The 13,833-nt window shown below is 37.9% G+C and overlaps 1 protein-coding gene across 2 annotated transcripts in view; it reads right to left on the bottom strand.

Annotated features, from left to right (window-relative positions):
• Nucleotides 1-13,833, bottom strand: part of cdh13 (cadherin 13, H-cadherin (heart)) — a 365,066-nt gene that overhangs the window by 67,113 nt on the left and 284,120 nt on the right. The window contains exon 15 of one of the 2 annotated variants that reach the window (XM_026310826.1): nucleotides 4,507-4,548. The exons of the other annotated variant lie outside the window; for it this stretch is intronic. Coding sequence (XP_026166611.1) covers nucleotides 4,541-4,548 — 8 coding nt within the window. The 3' untranslated portion in view covers nucleotides 4,507-4,540. Of the gene's footprint in view, nucleotides 1-4,506; nucleotides 4,549-13,833 lie in introns of those variants that run through there. 2 annotated transcript variants of the gene reach the window in all.

The following is a 13,833-nucleotide window of genomic DNA, read 5'->3' as shown; positions in this document are numbered from 1 at the left end:
GAAAAGCTGGAAAGAGATGCAATATTGTTCAAATATGGGCACATATTTGAGGCAGTCAATTTTAGAAAACATTCATAGTGTTCCACTTGGTTGTTCATATAAAAGTGACAGAAATAGTTGTGTCAAGAATGAAAAAAATAGAGAAACAGAAAGTAGTTCAGACACCTTCCTCATCTTCATGCAGCTGGTCTGTCATGGCTTGAAGTGGGCGTGAATGTCAGATCATTGCAAAAAGTGTGGGGGTAGGAGATTTCTGAAGATATTAGATTAGATTAGATATTATTTTTATAGTTTGGAAGAAGCATACCGGCAACTTCATCCTTACCCATTTCAGACACATCTACACCAGATCTCTGCCAGTACGTGATAATTTAACAATGTGCTCTCAATATCTTTGACATTAGCTATGAGAGTGAAAAAACCATGTGGCTCTCAAACATATCAACACTGCCTGCTTATTTGTTGCAGCTACAGTGGCTCTTCAAACTTAATTCTTCCTAACTGTTTTCTTCTTTTGCACAACGGTATCACATTAAGGACTCTGCCAAGCTCTCTAACTTCACCACTGCGTGGCTGCAGATTCACACAACACTATGAGACATCAGCAGCTTGATGTCTCACTTAAGATTAATGGATGCAAAGGACAATTCAAACCAATAAACATCTGGCACCTCAAACATTAACTTTGAGGTAATATAGTATGTTCAAGTTTTTAATAATTATGCAGGTTAAAGATTCTTTAAAAGACTTAATTTGACAATCTGCATTCATGTGTATTAAGTACTAAAAACTGTAAATTATAAAGAATCTGAATGGTTTCTATAACTATGTAATTCCAATTAAATTTAAAAGACAGGGTTGTACTTTCTGCAGATCACAGACATTATTTTGGAAATTCAAGGTATCACAGCCTCTAACTTCCCCTAGTTCATGCATTTTTCACTGAAACTCACTGAACTTCTCATAGAGACTAAAAGTGTTTTTCAGAATCAATACTGAGATTTCACTGATTACTTTCAAAACATATGTAAAAATAGTTTAAAGTGCACTAACTGCACCCTGAGGTCCATGGGCAAAATATTATTACTGAGTTTAGACTCAAGTGCAGAGTGCTGTGTATTAGTGTTTCTATAATTAAAAAGTGGGGTGATAAATTGCCCTGTAATGATTGCCCTGTTATTTAGATAATAACCAGGATGCTGATATCTCACAATATAATCAAGCCAGAAACGCTTTTGCTTTTCCATCCAGCTCTCTTTGGGTGGAAGACAGGGGTACACCCTGGACAGGTCACCAGTCCATCACAGGGCCACATAGAGACAAACAACCTCACACACTCACACTCACTCCTATGGGCAATTTAGAGTCACCAATCAACCTGACATACATGTTTTTGGACTGTGGGAGGAAACCAGAGTACCTGGAGAAAACCCACACAAGCACAGGGAGAACATGCAAACTCCACACAGAAAGGCCGGGATGCGAACCCACGACCTTCTTGCTGTGAGGCAACATTTACACATCTAGTAGATTGTGATTATCGTTATCATTCGATTTAGAGTCCAATTTCTGGTAATATGATTACATGAAGAAGTCCAATAGCTATTTTTCTTTTACAGTATCTCTGCTGTGGTCTTTGACTTTCGTCTACTGAGGGAAACCTACCTATCTGCTAAATGCTCCATTATGATCAATGGCAACACAATAATTTTGTCTGCTGTTTTATAGAGCAGACAGTGGGGTTACCAGGCCTTGTTGGCTGAAAATGCCTGGAGTGTCTGAAAACAAGTCTAATGAGAACCAAAACAATAAAGAAGCAGACTGTTAATACTGGTGCCCAACCCATATTCCTTGAGGGCCACCGTCCTGCTTGTTTTCCAACTATCTCTGCTCTACCCACTGCTCATTACCTGGATCAGGTGTGTTCAGTCAATTGGAAGCTTCAATATGCCAATTCACTTTGTCTTTCCCCACTGCACCCTCATCTGATGGTATCTTCCATTCCTGCTGTAAAACTAGAACAACAGATGATAGTTAAAGATGCTAAATGCTAAGATACAGTGGTGTAGAATCAGTAATTTTCTATGGGTCATTAAATGCAACCCCTTTCATATCGTCATTGAGTAGCTTTAAGAAAAGAAAGTTCACTCAACCAAATTCAGTCACCGACTGACAGTTCAAGAAAAAACACAAATGGCATTGTTTAATTGCTAAATTATCATAGGAAATGCAGTACAAGAACATTACAACCAATAACGTCACATATATGTTACATCTAATCATTAGCTGATCAATTAAAACAAACTGATCTGGTAACCAGCCTCCAGATGTGTTCTTCCATGAAGTTTAAAAAAAAATGGTTAAAGGAAAACTTATTAGTTTTTTTTTTGTTTTTTTTTTTTCTTAAGAGTTAGATGTGAGGATTATTTACACTCTCATAACTGTCTGCTAGGTATGAAGCCAGGAGTAGTTATCTTAGCTTAGCACACTGGACAATCATCCAACTAACCAGCACCTATAAAACATTTTTCAACCATTTAATATCTTTTTTTTTTAATGTGCAAACAATGTAGAGCACACCGTTGTGACTTCAGAGCTTTAGACATGCTGCTGCTGCTGCTGTTGCTGTTATGCCAAGCAATCTAACGTTCTCTCGGCCATGTCTTCATAGTGATATCAATCTTCTCATCTAACTCGTGGTAAATAAGCCAGTGAGCCATTTTTTTCAAAAATTTCAAAAATTCCTTTAAGTGACTAAGCTGCAAAAATGCAAAGATGTTCATGGCACACACACGTGCTAATGAGTGTGCACAACTTCTTCCTTTTAGATCACTTGAGAATTTCATTAAACACACAATCTGCAAAATAGTATTTTGGGAATTTTCAGTAACGGCTTTATTAAATTAGTGCAAAAGACAGACGTAACTCATTCAAAATGTCATCTTTTTCTTTAGGGTGGTCTTCCCCACAAACCCACACACGCTAAGTTCTTTTGATGAGCGCAAGAGAAAAATAAGCAAAACTATCCACCAAAACCACTTCATACACATCTTCTTGTGACTTGTAATGACAGATGCAGAGAGAACAGGAGAGGGCAGAAATCACAGGAGACAGACTCGAATCTAAACACATGGCAGTCATCAAAACGAGACTCCTGAATCTGCAATTAATGAGATTTAAAAGTAAATGAAAAAAATCTAACAAAACAAATAAACAAAAAAAGATATTACAATAATAATAATAGTCACCACATCAATATCCTTAGAAACAGTGGCTAAAGTTCACAGAAAAAAATTGTTTCTTCTCTTTGATTTACTCACTGTGTGGGTGACCAAATAACTTGCAATCAAAGTACATAAGTTAATCAATACTGTATATTTATACAATGGTAAAAAATAAAATATTTATATAATAGTACTTTTTTTTTTTAAAAGGTTTACACCATTACTATAAAGATATACTGTTTTCCACTCCATGACAACTAATGCAATAAAAACAGAAGCAAACTGGGAGTTTCTGACTTTGAAGGCTTATGGCTACCACCTTTTCCTAAACGACCACGATCACTGCAGACAAAGAAAACAGGCTTTTTCGCTCCACTTAAAGAGGGAAACAAGATCAAACACAGTCTGTGACAAGAAAAGAAAGATACACATCAAAAAGTCAATGCCTGTCCAGGACAGTAGTGGCCCACCAAAAATTGAGAACTTGACAGAATGACGGGGAGTCAGGGAAGAAGAGGCAGAGTGAAAGGGATGATGTCTACACATGGGCAGCATGGCGCAAAGAAAAGTTGGAGCAGAGGGAAAAGGTAAACAGGGCATTAGAGGTAGGTATGAGTGGAAAAAGAGGGAAGGAGGAGAAAAAGAAAGGTGGGGATGGAGCGAGAGGTTTCAGATGAACCGTGAACAGAGCTGTATAGGTTAGGTCCAATATGAAACAATTTATAGCTTTTGTTTTGTTATATTATCAATATATTTATGTTTTCAAGTATCTGCTATGGATGTGGCATTTTGCCAATGACACTGATAACATCCAATGCTTGTCTGCCTGTGTGATGTTGTTGAAATGCCAAAATAGACAGTGCCAAAATAGAATGCAATAAAAACTGTAAGAAAAAAAAAAAAAAAAAAAAAAAAGGAAATGGAATAATCAGTGAGGGAAGCAGTGCAGAAGGGGGAGATAAAAGTCAAAGGGAGTCAAATCAAGTCAGGAATATATGTGGAGATGAGATGAGAGAAGATTAAAGAAGGGAAGGACGGCAATGAAAGTAAAGAGTGAAGAAGATGAGAGTGGCAAGAGTATAAGTTAGAAAAAACAAGAGTATAAGTTAGAAAAAACAGCGAGTGGTGGTACACAGCAGTGGTGCGGCTGGGGAAAGTGTGTATTTTCCTGTTTGATTTTTCCATGGTGAAAATAATTCTTCTCGCTTCTTCTTTTTCATCTTTTCCTTCTTTTCTCCTAAGCCTGGGTTGCGTGGGGGAGATAAGTCGTTGCTTTTCGGTGTTGCAAAAAGGACTACGGGAGGTTTCAGCAGAATTTACAGGCCTAGTGGGAGAGGAGCAGATGAAAGGGGAGGTGGATAGGGAGTGAGGAAAGGGAAAAGAGGAGAGGAGGAATGTGTGGGAAAGAAAGGAGAAAAGATACTGTGAAGTCAAAGTCATCACTGAACCAGATCAATTACACTCAATCACAAAGGTGATGGTATCGCATAATTAAAGATTCAGTAAGGAGAGAACAGTGAAGTTATAATTGTTCACTTTAGGCAGTAGCAATGAAGTTCTTGGCTTTAATTCAAAAAGTCCACCCTGAAACCGTGTCAGCGTGTTCGATCGATACGACTGAACACAAACAGCTCTCTCCAAAGTGAGAGCCCAGAGAAGTGCACCATGCTTTTAATTTATCATACTATCAAGAGACACTTTCTGGAGCTCCTACAGTGAAGATTAATCAACTGTACTGACTGTACTCGTAGCATACTTTAATTTGACTTCATAATGAGTTTGGTTTGAAATTCTGAAGACAGATCTGAAGCACAACATATGGCCAGGTGTTGTCAGGATTAGGGTTAGGTTTAGGAGCAACATGCAGCCGAAGGACAAGCAGAGGCAGCACAGGACTGTGCAGAAAGGTGATTTCATTAACAACAACGGGCAGGCACAGGCACTGAAGACTAAACACACAAGGGCAACTGAAACACGAACACTAACCACACATAACAGGCAAGGAGTCCAAAACACAGGAGAGGTGCAAAGTCCAACAGAAACAAATAGAGTCCAAAATGATCCAAGAACCAGGTATCCACAGATAGGGAACACAAGGCAGGCAATAAATACAAAAACCAACAAACTCTCAACGTAATGTAAAACACTCAACACAATGAACCAGCAACTGAAAACAAAACAGGTATACATATGAAACACAACAAGGCTGAGTAGACACAGAAATAACTCATGAGACTCTAACAATAAGAGCATAAGGACACTTAAGGAAGGAACAGAACACAGGAAACACTTCAGAATAAAAGTTCAGTAAATGGAAGACAGTGGCTTATCGTGACATGATCAGCAACTAAGCCTGGCAGGAGAATCTACGCACCATGATCTTTCTGTTTATTTGGACTGATGCTGTTTTCTCTAGTGACACAGAGGTTTCAATGAGTCTAAAAAGAAAAAAAATGTCTAAGGGTATGTGCTCTGCTAATGTGACAGTTTGTCTCCTCAGTCTGATAGAATTACAACAAATTGGTTCAGAATATGATACAAACACACTGAGCCACATCAATACACACAACAGACAGACAGACAGACAGACAGACAGACACACACACACACACACACTGCAATATGAAATGTGAGAGTTTATTGATTGCCTCCCTGCCAGCCATCTCCTCTTAGTCTGCCCCCTATTTCTGGCATGTTTGGAGATGGCTGAGCATTCAACAGAAACCCTCCTTACTTCTGCTCGCCATTTTGCTCGTTTTCTCCCCTCCTTTTCTTTTGCTGTCACCTTTTTTTCAATCTGTTATCTGATATGACTGGATTAGATAGACTGCTCTGGGCTTCTGCAGGGTCTTTAAACTCTACATAAGGACAACATAAATTGAGCAGTCAAGCAAAATTGAAAAATATGTAAATGATTAAACTGTTAGGTCCAGTTCCTACCAAACTGTTAACTACATTTATATTGTACTTCACTGTGGATATGAGCATTTCATGACATTTACTGCACCTTTTGAGTGCACTCTGGAGAGCAATTGGTAAATCAAGGTCAAGCAGTCAGTGTTGAGACCTTTTGCTCCTTTGTCAAATGCAGTGCACAAATTATCCTCTCTGTATTTTATATTAAGCATTACTTAAATAAAAGGGATTAGATTTTTTCATTATTTTATCACAAAAAAATCAGAGCTTTCATTTTCCATGGCACACCACAATCCGCTTTTTGTTTGACATTTCATAAGAAATCCAAACAAAGAATGGATTTCCAGGTTCTTCTCTGTAATGTGCATAGACTGCTGTGACACCGTGCTATATTCTTTACTTATTAGCGTTATTAGAAGCTAATTGTTCAGTGACTTCAATGCAACAGACACTTCTACTGTTTTTTGAGTTACTAATGTTGACTACATTTGTTTCTAACAGGTTCTTCATGTTTTTATATGTATTATATGTACTGTAGCAGGTTTAGTGAACAGCTGGAATTCTTTGTAAATTCTCTAATATGTTGCTAATTGACAACACTAATGATCGTTCTCTAATAGCCCACAATCTGTTTAGAGTCAATATTAAAGGATGCAATAGAACATATACTGCTGTAGATACTTCAGGAATAGTCTATGATGTATGCATGCACAGGTGATTCAGCCTAATCCAAGACATATTGTATATATAACAGATTAATGAGCTCAAATATAGGCTACTTTTTAGAGCTGTGTTTCAGTACCACAGTTTACAATGGCAGTGCAATTTTAGTAACCTCGATAAAACTAGAAAATAAAGTGACACTTCACACAGCTTCACTACTGTTCTACATGATCACATCATTGCATTTAAGTACACGGTAAGTACATCACCTCAGTGGTTGCTGTGAAGAACAGGATCAGGTGTACCATATGTATTCTGCCTTACTTAACAGGCTTCACTTTAAGCCTGGCATTTGACTGCTAATCTAGAAACATACGAGCAGCAAAATGTGGTGTAAAACAATTCATTTGGAGGTGGCAATTTGTCACAGATACTGTAGTGTTTGTTTCTAAAGCATTTACTGTTGCATTGTGTTTTCTGTGTTTCTATTGTGTGCACATGAGGGGGTTGAGATATAGCTTTCTGTAGTGGTCACAGCTCTTGTGTGTGCTTTGTTTAATAAGTTGGCAGCCAGTATAAGTCAAACAAACTCATCATGTGATTTGACTGTTGACATGCCAATTTTTCTTTTAGTCTTTTTTTTCTATCTTTATCCTCCTCCATCCCCGCCTCTCTCTCCCTCTTTCTCTCTCTCTGTCTCTCTGTCTGTGAGATTAGGTAGTGGTTTTGAGGAATGTGAACTATAATTTTCCCAGACATTTTGAAATGAATTGGACTGTACACTTCAAAAAATTCTGAAGCGATCGAAGCGTGCCTGAATGGGGGGCGAATATCTAATATGGTGGAGGGTATGGAATGAGGTGGGCTGATTGATTTTTCCTTCTCTTTTGTTTTTCTTCCAATGCTCCCCATTTCATAATAGTGAGGCCTAAGTGTTCCTTAAAAAAGGAAATAAAAGTTGAGAAACACTTGGAGGCAATTGAGATTCTGATATTGGTTTTTGCAAATCTAATGAGACTTTGGCAGCCCCTGTTTCACCTCACATGAAGAACTGGATACAAAAGAGGCAATTCTTGCCCTCTGGCTACCAAGTCAAGGCCTTGACATGAAAATACATTGCTGAATCAATTCACCTCAGCTCCTGTGCAGACACTGTCTATGAACTCATAGGTCAGGAACAGATGAAAGAGAGAATTAGGTAGGAAGAAGAAGGAGTCAGAAAGAGGGATGAGCAGAACATAATCACTATAGCTGACTCTGTTGTGAATGGCTCACTTTATTGTAGTGCTGGCAGAATTAATAACAGCATAGCATAAAAATGGTGAAGTTTTAGAATAACTCCTGCTACATTAGACCTTTTCTTTATACATATATCTATTGTTGATCTTCATAAACTTCTAAAGCATGTATGCACATGCAGATGCATATTTGTAAATGTATGGTATGAGTGTAGCATTTCTCACAAGCAGCATAATGCTCTTACATCAACATACTGCTTGAAAAAGGTATCATATAATACAAACAGTATAAGCACTACATGGAAATCAGCTACATGTGTAGAAAATAAACCTGTTTCCATTTCACAACGCAAGACAAGGAACACATTTTGACTCTTTTGAAACTTCTTTCGCCGTGCATATGAATGACCTAATGGAATATTACAGCGACTCACTAGTGTTGACTTATCAAACGTCTCCACTTATTGTACGTCTCCCTGGGTAAAAGCGCCAGCTTAATGCGTAAAATGTAAATTTAACAAGCTGCGTGAGGGGAGACAGAATCAAACAGGACACAGGAGGGAACAGTAACCATTTTCCAGCCTTTCTAATTGCTGAGAGGAGAGGGTGACAGCTGATTAGCCCAGGTATGTCACGGCTGCTAGACAAAAACAGCAGCATGAAGAAGAGCCACTAGGAAGACAGAAAGTCTGTCAGGGTTCCACTGACTCTAATGAAAGTTGATAAACCTGGCTAACCCAGAGTTTAATGAGAAATGAGACAATCTGTATGTGAATAGGTGATTTGTGATGATTGGAGTTAAAATACTATATGTTATTACATATCTGATTTTTACTCTACAGCGTCTACTGTACATATGCTGTCACCAGAGGATGAAAATCAGCTAAATCAAACGAAAACAGACTTTTATTTTTACTGTAGGGTTTATACACAGAACATTACTGATATGTGTTTCTCTTAAAATAAACTACTTGGATTTAACTTTCACTTACTTTCTTGGAATGCTTCAATCAGTTTTTTTTCTGGATCACAGATTGTTAATAAATTGCACATTTTCACTACACTTACTGTGTATTGTACAGACATATATTGAAAAATCATTTAATTTCAAGTCCAATCTTTACTATTTTCATTAAATTAACACAGGTTTTGATACTTCTTATGAGAACATTTTTAATAATCATTTAGTATTTATTTCTGTGCAATTTCCTCTCTGTATAATTATTTTCATCGATGGTGTTGCAACTCTGTCAGTCCCACCTGGGATCCAAATTGCCTTCACAGAAGTGCAGCATGAAATCAGATTTTTGTTGCTCATTGCATGTGGGAGAAAACAAGTTGATTTGGTTGCACTGAAACAGCAACAGTTTCCTCTCTGGGTTATTTCTGACAAAGCACCTGCTTGAGCTACATTTACAACCCACAGAATAGCAGCACTTGTAGTACTAAATTGCACTTCCTGTGACTACCAGTATTCATTGGCATCACCAAATCGACCAAGAGTGAAATTTTAAGCACTGTAAATTTAACATTTGCAACAGTTATCATAAAATCACCAAAATGAACTGAACTGTGGGCCAAAAATGAAAAGAGTTTAAAAGAATGTTTTCACAGTGAATGTTCTGACATGTGAAAGCCTAAAAAGCACAATGATGATGGCTCAATTTCATTTGTGTTCAAATTCATTCATTCATTTCTTCCTGCCTGTGTCAGTTTGACTAAGACCCTTCAGACTGTTCTACATCCACCTGCCTGCAGAAACACCAGCCTTCCTGCCATCTAATTCTTTTCCTCACCCACATGCTCACTTGTTTTTCAGTCCCACTTTACTTCCTAGTGTTCATACCGGCCTATTTTCACCTGCACTCTGTCAGATTGCCTATTGTGACATCCTATCCATAGCTTTTCAGCATTACCTTCCTGTTTTTGGCTGCCTGTTTTGATCTTCTACTTTTTACGCTTGTCTTTTGCCTGGTTTTCACTGTCTACCTGATCACTCACTTCACCTCTTGTTTATTCCCACCTGCTTTTGTCTTGCTGAGCTCTGTTATACAAGTAAACTGTTCAGACTTTTATTGGTTTCCCTATAGTTGTACATTTGAATGCTCATAACACAAAGGCCACAGAACAGGAACATACAAATGTTACAACAGCCTAATGATAGTTATTATTTACGCCTGTATTTGACAAGTCTACATATCAGCAGTTTACTGAAGATAAGGGTTAAAAGGACTGGTATTTATTTATAGTATCACCAGAGCATATCTCGAATTCAGATACTTGGTTGGGTAATATCAATGTTATCTCAATCTTCAGGTAACCAATAGAATATACATTTTTCTAGACTTATTTTTGATAAGCTCAAATACGTATATGTATATATATAGATATATATATATATATCTATATCTATATATATATATATATATACATATATATATAAGTCTGCTAACAGCTGTACCAACAAATGGAGTAACAAATCATTCATAATACATGAGTATTACATGAGTGCAGTCTGGTGCAACAACTTTATATTCATAAACATTTTATGATGCCTTAAAAGCTTCACTTGCTAATGATCAACAAATAAATCTTATATCGTTTGAGCAAATATGACAAGATTTTAGCTTCTCAAGATAACAAGTACAGTTTTACATATAAAGCATGAGGTAATGGTGTTTAAATTATACATTCACAATTAAATTCTACATTTGTGAATCAGATCAAAGGCATTTCTTCCACCATACACATTACTCTGGCATGAAGTCTCTTCAAATTATGCTGTGAAAAAGTCACATTTTTACAAAAGTAAATAAGCCCTTAAACATCCTGTCTCTCGAGCTGTGAGGGGATTAGTGTAGAGCTGGAGGAGGAAGAGCAAAAGTAGCTGCCAGAGTGAAGCGAGGGATCAGAGAGGAGAATAGTGTGGCCTAGAACCCCGGGAGGGTGGAGGTAAATTAGCGGCATCTGGGCTTGGAGTTGTTTCCTGCATTAAATGGAAAATGCTTTACTTTTGCTCTGCGCTGTCCTTGCTCCTGCTCTTTTTTCTTTATTCTTGCAATTACATTATTACTCTTGCTGAAAACACAATAAAAAAGAAAGAAAAAACAGAGGGAAGCAGGGAGAAACAATTCTCCGCAGTGCTTTACAACTGCAAACAAATCTGCAGCTGAAACCTGTAATCCTGCATGGAGAAGATTTTTGTATGCAGTTTGAGCTTGTGCGCCTAAAATTCCAAAATTTCACACAAGCAGGTGGAATTGGGGCAGTGTGAAATACTGGTCTGAGCATCATCTGCTCCCTCAGAGATTTTTCATTTTATCACCGTATTTCACATCCCTCATGAGCCACTGTGGGCAGCAACAATCTCCAAAGTTCAATGATGCCCATGCCACCTCAATGTGTATGTGTAAAATATACATACATTATTACATACTTGGCCAACTTATTGCCTCCAGCCACACATAATCAACAGAATTTCATTTTGAGCAGCAGCGAGGCTGCTGAGGACAGAGATAAGGGGAGAGACAGCGCATGTACTGTACTCAGCAAATCAGTTCTAATGTGCACTGATAGAGGGCACTGTGGTCATCTGTGTTGGTTTTCCACCTGTGAGTTTTGTTACCAGCTAGAGCAGAGCATTCCTCTTTGTAACTACTTCTAACATTAGGAATCACTCTTGTGTCTTGACTGCACTTAGTTTGCCCAATTAGGAAATGTTATCTCAGATGAACAATGGATGCTTTCACAATACCATTTAACACCCATCTAGTATGTTTGACTTTATATATCTTCAAACATTTCTGTCTACGGGGCTGTAGTTTAATACCGTAGTTATCCCCTGCTGTATCCTAATCTGTGTTCGAGTGTGTGTTTGGGAGGGGGGGTGCATGTGAGTTTCTAAGGTACAGTGATCACAAAAGAAAGGCTTACAATGCAGAGGAGTGAAAGTAGGCCCCTGCAAAGCCCTGGGCTTTAGCTGCCTATCCTGCAACAGCAAACAAAAGGTCTCATAAGCATTAGAAGACACAGTATATGTTGGCACTCTGCACACACACAGCTGCACAATCACCCTCCCTCTCTCTCTCAATCTAGCAGGTACATGATTTAAAGGTCTGAGAAGTAACCCCAGTGTAGTGATATGCGTTTGAGAGCTAGGACAGAAAACCAGTGAGGATGTGGCAATGCTTTTGGTAAGCTGAGCACTGCTGATGGAGTTGTTGGAAAAGGTTTGGCAAAGGTTGGTGATGATGGATGGAATGATGAGTCTTAATGTAGTGCTTGATTAAAAAATAGACAGATATTTTTAAGGGGAGAAGTGTTTAAGATAGCTGTTTCTTGTTATAGTCGTATTCTATCCTCTTTGAGATTTGCAGAGATTGTAGATTATAAGCACTCTAGAGGTTTTAGTGCTTACACAAAGGACACAAAAAAGAACTACTTGAAGTTTATGTGTTGTCTTATGTAACTCTAAGTCACAGAGACAAAAAACAATCCTGTCTCATATGTTATACTGTATACTACTAATTTGGTTTGGGCAACATCATTGTCTTGGAAAGAAAATGCAATTATGCTTTGGAATAAGTTCAATGGCAATTTATTGTTTTTTTTTCAGTTCAGGAAGTGTGACATCCTTACACAAATCACGTGGATGCTGGAGACAGGTGTTTGCATAAAGTCCCAGATGTTGTTTAGATTATTACTTTCCAGATTTTTTTAAACTATGGTACCCGTTCATGCTGATTTTTGTCATGGTTTGAGCTTACTTGGCTGCCATGCCATGTGCGGCAACTTTTCCCTGCAGATGAGGTATTCCTGTGCTGTGATCCATACAAATCTGTATGCTGAAGATTTTCCAAATTATTGTCAGATTCCAGTTCTTTCACCCAGCTCAGGATTGATCATTTCAGACTGAGCTGGATGTTTGGATGTAACAGCATTTGTTTGATTTCCATTCAAGGCAACAGCTTTATTCACTGATTGCCCTGATAGTCAAGTAAAATGAAGTCATCTTTTATGTATGGAGCCCAATATCACATATCAAATATCAAAAAATGTGCCTGAAGCGTCACCATTTTAACTGCTGCGCAGTTGAAAACCTAGAGAATGTCAGAAAAGCGTGTTACATTACCACGACAACCAAAAATTGTTAATTCTTCTTAGTATAAATATTAGAGCTTCCAGACAGCCAGACAGCCTTCCAGAGAGCAGGGCTGTACAGTGACATGAAGTTAGATTAAAAAAAATATATTAAAAAAAACATTCATAAGAAAAGAGATCAATAACTCATATGGGAGCTTGTCAAGTGGATGTGACCATTATGGAGATAAATGATAAGAGAGAGATTACAGCCTATGGTAGCTGATGTTACAATGTTGGGCACAATGGTGGATGTTCTCCTTGGCATGCAGACGCTGAGAGAGAGAATTTTCCTAAAAGGTCTTAAAATGTAGCTGCAGTATGGCAATGCAAATCTAAATCTGAAAGCTCGTAAATTTTATTCAGTATAAGAAAAGTGTTCAGTGTAATTCTTTTACATTCTTTTCTTAAAGTCTTCTAAATCACTCAAATGTGCGACATTAAGAATGGCCGTTTGTATGATTGGCTCTTCCAAGCCCAGTGTTGCATGCTTATGCTCATTCCTGAAGTCAGTGTAGAATTTCTCAGCATTGAACAAATACTGTGATACTTTAATAATCTACTGCTGTAAGTTTCCTACTGGGAAAACAAATTAAATGCACTGATGGTAAACATTCTGCACAGTATTTTTTTGTCAGTAAACAAAAGGTTTG

Source organism: Mastacembelus armatus, chromosome 6 (assembly GCF_900324485.2).
Source record: "Mastacembelus armatus chromosome 6, fMasArm1.2, whole genome shotgun sequence".
Classification (NCBI taxonomy): Eukaryota; Metazoa; Chordata; class Actinopteri; order Synbranchiformes; family Mastacembelidae; genus Mastacembelus; species Mastacembelus armatus.
The sequence above is the reverse complement of the archived record's forward strand: the minus strand, read 5'-3'. Positions and strand labels throughout refer to the sequence as shown.